This window comes from Arvicola amphibius, chromosome 3, assembly GCF_903992535.2.
Source record: "Arvicola amphibius chromosome 3, mArvAmp1.2, whole genome shotgun sequence".
NCBI lineage: Eukaryota > Metazoa > Chordata > Mammalia > Rodentia > Cricetidae > Arvicola > Arvicola amphibius.
Genome location: NC_052049.1, coordinates 106,752,954 through 106,762,569, shown reverse-complemented (window position 1 = coordinate 106,762,569; position 9,616 = coordinate 106,752,954). Strand labels below are relative to the sequence as shown.

The 9,616-nt window shown below is 35.9% G+C and overlaps 1 protein-coding gene across 1 annotated transcript; it reads right to left on the bottom strand.

Annotated features, from left to right (window-relative positions):
• Positions 1-387: 387 nt before the first annotated feature.
• Positions 388-1,317, bottom strand: LOC119810139 (olfactory receptor 8B3-like). The gene has a single exon (XM_038323477.1). It carries the CDS (start codon positions 1,315-1,317, stop codon positions 388-390), a length of 930 nt encoding a protein of 309 aa, XP_038179405.1.
• Positions 1,318-9,616: the final 8,299 nt, after the last annotated feature.

Sequence of the window (9,616 nt, the reverse complement as noted above, 5' to 3'; positions counted from 1 at the left end):
CATTATGTAAACTATCATTCTAGCTGAGTTTCAACACATCATTTGATTTAGAAATATATTTGAAAAGTACAGTTGTTCTTGTTTAAATTCAGAGTAAATGACAAACATAGGATGCTGGAGCTATTCATCACTCAAATGGTGATTGTGATTGCTCCTCCACAAAGACCTATGAGCAAACTATTAAAGGTATGATCAATGAAGAATATATATATATATATATTCTAAGGAATATATATATATATACATAATAATAAGATTAGAAAAGTAAGATTATTAGAGGAAAAAGTGTATGTGGTAAGGAAAACTAGAACAAAATGTGGAAACCTAGATTGCTAGGTTTGTGCACTCTGTAGTCAAACAACAAGCAGAAAGAGGGTTAATGCCTGCTCAAAAAATTCTGCTCAGAGTTTTACTGAGTGCTGCTTTAACATCTTTGTTTCTCAAGCTGTAGATTAAAGGGTTCATCATGGGAACCACAGTGGTATAAAGGATGGAAAAGATTTTTTCCACTTCCACAGATCCTGTTCTGGAAGGCTTAAGATAAATCAAGGCTAAAGATCCAAAGAACAATAAGACAGCAATTATGTGTGAACTGCAAGTGCTGAAAGCTTTATACCTGCTTTCAGTGGAATTTAGTCGGAAGATGCTGGAGAGGACAAAACCATATGAGGTAAAGATGATGGCAGTAGAGACAAATACGTCTTTTGTCCCTACAATGAAAACCTCCATCTCATTAACATATGTACTGGTACAGGAGAGCTGGAATAGAGGGCGGAGATCACAGAAATAGTGGTTGATAGTGTTTCTGTTGCAGAAGGATAATCTCAGAACACATCCTGTATGGATCATGGCATCAGAAAACGCCGTCAAATATGACCCAAGCATAAGATAAGAGCACACCTTAGGAGACATGGCAACATTATACAAGAGTGGATTGCAGATAGCCACATAGCGATCATAGGCCATTGATGTTAGCAGATAACATTCAGAAATGGCAAAAAAACAAAAGAAGTAGAGCTGAGTCATACATCCCATATAGGAGATAATGTTCTTCTCTAATATGAAGTTCATCAGCATTTTGGGTGTAATAACAGAAGAGTAAAAGAGGTCAATGAAGGACAAATTAAAGAGGAAAAAGTACATGGGGGTGTGGAGGTGAGAATTCAGTACAATTAGAATGATCAAACCTAAATTTGCCAATGAAGTTATAATATATGTTGCTAGAAAGATTATGAAAAGGGGTATTTGTAAATCAGGATTGACTGTTAACCCCAAGAGAACAAATTCAGTTACTATAGAGTCATTTGTCAGAGCCATTTTTAGGAGAATCTGAGGAATTAATAAAACATATGGTAAAATTAGAAAAGCACAAAGAGCATCCAATAATTATATTCAGCTACAAACATGAAGAACATGCTGAGAATGTCTAGAAATAACCCACATGAAATCAGTGACTCTCTTTCTGGTTTTCTCATGATATGGAGTTAAAACATCTCCTCCATATTAAAGTGTCTGGACTAAACACATGTGAAGAATATCATAGACCTGTGTGTGGATGTAATCTGATAGACTTACATCCCAGCAGGGATCCTTAGCAACTGGAGAGGGGAAATTGTTTTGGCCAGGACATACCTTTTTCTCTCTTCTCCTTTCTTTATTGCTTCATCCTCTGCCAAACACAGGGAAAAGCAAGACAAATGTCTCAAGAAAACTGATATATGTAGAAGAATATGAGATCTGTCCATGGAGAGACAGATTTTCTTGAAATCTGATGTCCAGTGACTCTGAACATTTCCTGCCCGATTTTATAGTACATTCTCCTGATAAACACAATCAAGGTAGTATAGAACAAACTGTGGAGAAAAGATCAAATTAAGAATCCTAATATTCACATCAATGTAAAGTTGTTATGCAAGTCAGAAAGCAGCAGCATTAAGTTGAAAACCTTCATTATCCCCTGTATATGTTTGATTACAATAGGATATAGGCATCATGAGCAGACAGACAGGATATCATCAGTTGATTGGATTTATGAGAAAGTAAACCAAGTGATGCTCTCAAAGGTGAAGAAGAAAATCCTGTTGTTTCCTCATCATAGTTATTTACTCTTCTCCTTAATGTGAACTCCAGGCTCCAAATATTTTTTGCTTTGGTTCTTAGAGATGTTGTTGCACAAGGTTGTTTTTTCACATCACTCCGCGATATCTCTGAACTCTTATGCATAGACTGAAATGCTGTTATTTGTATCAACAGCTTTCTTTTGTATCACACTGAGCACTTACATGACATCAGAAGCTTCAATTGAGTTTAATTTTATGATGCACTTGGAGAGGAGAAGCTGTCTCTAACTCCTCCAAGTGAGCAGAGCCTAAAAACGAAAAGGCAGTAAGTGTGCATGTGCTGGCTAGAACATGATTCGTTTTTATTTGCATGTCTTCTCTTTGGGGATCATACAGCCTTTCTGCTTAAGGTAATATTGAACTTCCATCACTTAATCATCTTCATCTCTTCAGGGAAATTAATTATTTATCTGTTTACCTATCCTATTTCTCTATTGAAAATGATACAGTACCTTCTGGCTTTATAACTGGTTTAACAAAAACTGTTCCAGAGGCTCAACAACATACTTCAGTTATTAATGTCTCTTGATGTTTCTACAAATGATTACAAATCATTATTTGTTATTCTGAGAAGGAATTCCAAGCTCTCACATACATTATGTCATTGAGCTCCCACTAAACACATTTCTCCATCTCGCCCAAAATTTCTTTGGATAGGTGGCATCTCATCTATGAACTTAGCATTGCCTAATACTGTTTCTATGTTTTTAAAATTAAAAATGACATGGTTAGCAATAATTTTATTTATATGCTTGCCTTAGAAAAAATGTAAACAAAAGTGCTGAAGAGTTTTTTGTTTTTGTTTTTATTTTTTATCTCCACCCCACACTTCCCTAATGTGAGAGTTTGAAAGACTTATTTAACAGCATGTAGGCACCTAGATTCTTCTTTGTAAAATAACGATTATAAATTAAGCATATATTTATTGGATTACTGTTATATAAGGAAAAGAAAAAGTAAATTGGCTAAAATAATCCTCATTATATGAGAAATAATGAACTGTTATCTATGAGTCCAAGTGTTATTGTACTTATAAATAGTTTTGTCTAGATTAATTCATCATAGACTTGGAAAAGTCTGAGGGCATCATAGAAGATGGAGGAATCCAGGGAATATGACTGACTAAAGCATCTCAACAGGGCTCAGATGGGCTCACAGATCCAGGAGCAACCAGCACAGGGCCTGCACGGGTCTGCACCTGGTCTTCTGTGTGTATGTTATGGTTGTTACTTTGGTGTTTTGTGGAACTCCTGACAGAAGCAGCAAGTGTATCTCTGATTTTTTTGCCTGCTCTTATGACTCTTTTCTTCCTCTTGGGTTAGCTTGTCCATCTCAGATATGAGAGTTTTCACTTTGTCTTATTCTGTCTTGTTTTGTCCTATTCGATACTGTCTCTTTGGGGCCTGCTGTTTTCTGAAGAAGAAACCGAGGTGATGTGGATCCAGGTGAGAGGGGAAGTGTGGAGGAATAGTGCAGAGTGGAAGGGAGGGAAACTGTGGTTGGGAAGCATTGTAACAGAGAAAAATCTATTTTCAATAAAAAGGAAAATACCCTGAAACAAAAGTATGGTATTAAAATCAACAAGCAGAATAGAAATTTTCAACACTAGACATTACTGAATGAAGAAAGATGTGCTGAAAATTTGTCAGGTTCTTCCAATTGGGCCATTTCTTAAATATTATAGATGATGTTATACTGGTTTTAGTTTTAAAATGAGATTAACTTGGGCATGGAAATATAAAATGTTCTCCATGACATATGGTTATCTATATGATGTTGCTCTCTTTTCTTCCTTGATTTATTTTTGTTCTCAATACATGAATGCACAGAACATATTCATGACAACTTTTATCTAAGGCTCTGGGAACACTGTGGAAGAGAAAGCAGGAATAATATTTGAGCCAGACAATAGTGGGGAGGACAGTGGAATGTTACATTCTGAACAAGTTATATCTGCTGCAACCACAAACTCAGCATATGAAGACAGTGGAACTGAATCTTCACAAATACATTCCCATCAGCAGGCACAGAAGCAGAATCAGAAAACACTATCCTTCGTTGCTAAAAAAAAATTGCTAAAAATAAATTGTGGGAGATTGGTAGACTGTCCCTATAGTTAATTGTGTAGACTCTGGCAAACCCACCAGGTTCTGGTGGATATTGCCTATTTATTTAGTACAGAGATGATATACATTAAATGTATCACAAAAACAACAAAGCCAAACCATGAGTCTGGGAAAAGTAATGGTAAGGAAAGGGGTTGGATGAGGATGATAAGAATACTAAAGAGATATCAGTGGATATGATAGATATAAGTTAGAAAGCATTATATACATGTATGAAATTGTAAAACAAACCACTTTGTTCATCATAAAAAATACATGCTTTCTAAAAAAAACAGCTAGATAGTAAATTTTTTATTTTATTATTTTTTCATTAAAAATTTCCGCCTTCTCCCCACCTCCCATTTCCCTCCCCCTCCCTTAACTCCCCTCCCCCTCCCTTTCCAGTCCAAGAAGCGGTCAGGGTTCCCTGCCCTGCAGGAGGTCCAAAGTCGAACCCACTCCATCTAGGTCCAGGAAGGTGGGCATCTAAACAGAATAGGCTCCCAAAAAAGCCAGTACATGCGGTAGGATCAAAACCCAGTGCCATTGTTCTTGGCTTCTCAGTCAGCCTTCATTGTCCGCTACGGTCAGAGAATCCGGTTTGATCCCATGCTTTTTCAGTCACGGTCAAGATGGCCTTGGTGAATGACAAGGGTCATTCCTAAATGTAATAAAGGCTATTTACAGCAAGCTGACAGCTAACATCAAATTAAATGGAGAGAAACTCAAGGCCATCCCACTAAATTCAGGAACTTGACAAGGCTGTCCACTCTCTCATCTCTTCAATATAGTGCCTAAAGTTCTAGCAATAGCAATAAGACAACATAAGGGGATCAAGGGGATTCGAATTGGAAAGGAAGAAGTTAAACTTTCGTTATTTGCAGTTGATATGATAGTGTACATAAGCGACCCCAAAAACTCCACCAAAAAACTCCAACAGCTGATAAACTCCTTTAGTAATGAGGGAGGATACAAGATCAACTCCACAAAATCAGTTGCCCTCCTATACACAAAGGATAAAGAAGCAGAGAGAGAAATCAGAGAAGTATCACCTTTCACGATAGCCACAAATAGCATAAAACATCTTGGGGTAACTCTAACCAAGGAAGTGAAAGATCTATTTGACAAGAACTTTGAAGAAAGAAATTGAAGAGGATACCAGAAAATGGAAGGATCTCCCTTGCTCTTGGATTGGGAAGATCAATATAGTAAAAATGGCAATTCTACCAAAAGCAATCTATAGATTCAATTCAATCCCCATTAAAATTCCTTCAAAATTCTTCACAGACCTTGAGAGAACAATTATCAACTTTATATGGAAAAACAAAAAACCCATGATAGCCAAAACAATCTTATATAATAAAGGAACTTCTGGAGGCATTACCGTCCCTGACTTCAATCTCTATTACTGAGCTACAGTAATAAAAACAGCTTGGTATTGGCGTAGAAACAGAGAAGTCGACCAATGGAATCGAATAGAAGACCCGGATATTAACCCACAATCCTATGAACACCTGATTTTTGATAAAGAAGCTAAAAGTACACAGTGGAAGAAAGAAAGCATCTTCAACAAATGGTGCTGGCATAACTGGATGTCAACCTGTAGAAGAATGAAAATAGATCCATATCTATCACCATGCACAAAACTCAAGTCTAAATGGATTAAAGACCTCAATATTAATCTGAACACACTGAACCTGATAGAAGAGAAATTGGGAAGTACTCTACAACATATGGGCACAGGAGACCGATTCCTATGTATAACCCCAGCAGCACAGACATTAAGGGCAACGTTAAATAAATGGGACCTCCTAAAACTGTGGAGCTTCTGTTAAGCAAAGGACACTGTCACTAGGACAAACAGGCATCCTACTGACTGGGAGAAGATCTTCATCAACCCCACAATAGACAAAGGTCTGATCTCCAAAATATATAAAGAACTCAAGAAACTAGCCGGGCGGTGGTGGCGCACACCTTTAATCCCAGCACTCGGGAGGCAGAGGCAGGCGGATCTCTGAGTTCGAGGCCAGCCTGGTCTACAAGAGCTAGTTCCAAGACAGGCTCCAAAGCTACAGAGAAACCCTGTTTCGAAAAAAACCAAAAAAAAAAAAAAAGAACTCAAGAAACTAGGCTTTAAAATGGTAATTAACCCAACTAAAAATGGGGCACTGAACTGAACAGAGAAGTCTCAACAGAAGAAGTTGGAATGGCCAAAAGACACTTAAGGTCATGCTCAACCTCCTTAGCTATCAGGGAAATGCAAATCAAAACAACTTTGAGATACCATCTTACACCTGTCAGATTGGCTAAAATCAAAAACACCAATGATAGCCTTTGCTGGAGAGGATGTGGAGTAAGGGGTACACTCATCCACTGCTGGTGGGAATGCAAACTTGTGCAACCACTTTGGAAATCAGTGTGGCGGTTTCTCAGAAAATTCCAATCAACCTACCCCAGGATCCAGCAATACCACTCTTGGGAATATACCCAAGAGATGCCCAATCATACTACAAAAGCATTTGTTCAACTATGTTCATAGCAGCATTATTTGTAATAGCCAGAACCTGGAAACAACCTAGATGCCCTTCAGTGGAAGAATGGATACGGAAAGTGTGGAATATAAACACATTAGAGTACTACTCAGCGGTAAAAACCAATGACATCTTGAACTTTGCATGCAGATAGTAAAATTTTTAATGGATGTGGCCATTGTGACTATATTGTTTAATGGAATGGAAATATTTTGGTAATAGTAAAATTACTACCAGATAAAAATAAAAAATAATTATGTTTCCTACCTCCAAATATACTTTGCTTTTGGGTACTCATAGATCAGTAATATAGATATTTTGCAGAAAAAAAAATGTTACTAGGGAAAAATCTCCAACACTGTAGAAGGGGAATATAAAAGAAAAGAGAAAATTATGATTAGTATTTGCTTGATGACATCTGAATCTAACACTAAATATTCCTTTCCGTGTTTCCCACAGGCATATCACACCTCTTTAAATTCTTGTTACTGTACCATACCATGTATATTCACAGTGGCTTTGTAAACTGTTTAGGGAAACTTCCATTAAAGAATATTTTTTTATGAACTAGTTCAAAGTTCTTACCTCAGAAGTCAAGAGTGTTGTGTGACAACAGTTTGGGTTTTGCATTATTAAAATAGACTCCATCATAATCTATGGTTTAAGCTACAAGGTAATTCAAATGAAAGAATTTTTTGCAGCTGGAATAATAAAGAGAGAGAGAGTCATAATACATTAATACAAGGACAACAAAAAAATACAAAAGTCAGGTATAAAATTGTTAATAAGAAATTGAACCACAATAAAACACATCATGAGAAAGATAAAGTGGAAGACACAGTACACTTATACTTTTAAAAACTGTATGACCAAGAAATCTCCCAGAAATAAGAATATAATCATCTCCATTTGTTCTTTGAGATTTCTGTATATTGTGTTTTAGGTTAACGAACATACAATTTTATTGTTTTGATTGAGACAGTTGTTTAATATTTTCTGGTCTTATTCCTTCCTTCCTTCCCCTTACCATTCTACCATCTTCTATGATCCCTATGCTCCCAATTTACTCAGGAGATCTTGTCTTTTTCTGCTTCCTGTATAGATTAGATCCATGTATGTCTCTCTTAGGGTCATTTTTTGTTGTCTAGGTTCTCTGGAGCTGTGAATTATAGGTTGTTTTTTCTTTGCTTTATGTCGAAAAGCCACTTATGAATGAGTGAATGTTATATTTGTCTTTCTGGGTCTGGGTTACCTCAGTCAATATGATGATCATTAGATCCATGCATTAGCCTGCAAATTTCAAAATGTCTTTATTTTTTTCTGCTGTGTATTACTCCCTTGTGTAAATGCACCACATTTTCTTCATCCTTTCTTCAGTAAACGAACTTTTAAATTGTTTTCAGGTTCTAGCTATTACATATAATGCTGATATGAACATGGTTGAGCACATGTCCTTGTGGTATGAATGAGCTTCATTTGGATATATACCCAAAAGTGGTATTGCTGGGTCTTAAGGTAGGTTGTTTCCTAACTTTCTGAGAAATCGCCATACTGATTTCCAAATCACTCCCACCAGCAATGGAGGAGTGTTCCCTTTACTCAACATCCTCTCCAGCATAAGATGTCATCAGTGTTGTTGATCTTGGTATTCTTACATGTGTAAGATGGAATCTTAAAGTTGTTTTGATTTGCATTTATATAATAGCTAAGGAGATTGAACATTTCCTTCAGTGTCTTTCAGCCATTTGAGATTTGTCTTATGATATTTCTTTGTTCAGGCTTTATGTATATTTTCTATGCTTATGGAGCAGAGAAACAACAATTTCTCTCCATGCTCTATCAGGTGAAAAAATGTATTTGTCATGTCTGTATGTAAAAGGACCATTGAACTCTTAGGAAAAAGACCCAGCATCCTCACTCGGTGAAATTTCCATGCTTAAATATGTGATTTTATGTAAAGTGTGACAAATGAATAAGGCCCTTATTTTAGTACTCAGCTTAAGTAACAACCAAATATCACAGTCCTTGAGACAAAAAAAAAAAAAACAAATCAAAACAATATATCTGACTTATATAACATAATTGCATGTTAGTTTCCTTGTTGAATATTATTTCAATATAGTGGATATTCAGAAAAATTTTAACAAGAACTTTGGAGGAGTTCATGTGTATGCTTTATGTCTTGAAAATTAACATTTATGTCTTTTTGTGTTCTTATTTATGATAGTGATTTGCTCTTGCTAGAATTTGCAAGCAACTGTTACAAGATGCTAAAGTAGTATAATTTTTCTATATTGCATGTAGATGACTGTTCAAATATGTAAATATATACATGAATCAAAGTGCATATCCTCATGCAACAATCAACAAATATCCCCTGCAGATCTCAGAGACTGACAGTGAACTTTATGGAATGTGTTTCTATAAAACAAGATATTACCACATGCAAGTGATATTGAACAAAATTTCACAAATGCATAGAGATGGAAGCATGTGTATATGTTTGCTTTGTCTGAACTGTAACATTGGAAGTCAGGCCAATTAGTGAAGAAATAAATCCTACAAAGTTCAGAGGATTCTTGCATAAAAACACAAAATACATCTTTTTTGACATACATGTAAACATTTTTATGCTGACTGCTATCTAATATATATTAGCATCTATATAGATTTAATTAATTAATTAAATTAGCATATAAAATATATACAATTAGTTCACTAAAGCAAAACTGGAGTAATTTTCTACTGTCTTTGTTTATACGTCCTGTTTCTTTATAATCTATAAATGTGTTTCAAGTGTTTTGTAGCTGAGTGAATAGAATATTGAGAAAGAAAAATCTCATAATCCCCAGCCTCAGAG

What these genes read in the sequence shown, in the direction of transcription:
- LOC119810139 (XM_038323477.1), bottom strand. Translation starts at nt 1,317, where the DNA reads ATGGCTCTGACAAATGACTCTATAGTAACTGAATTTGTTCTCTTGGGG.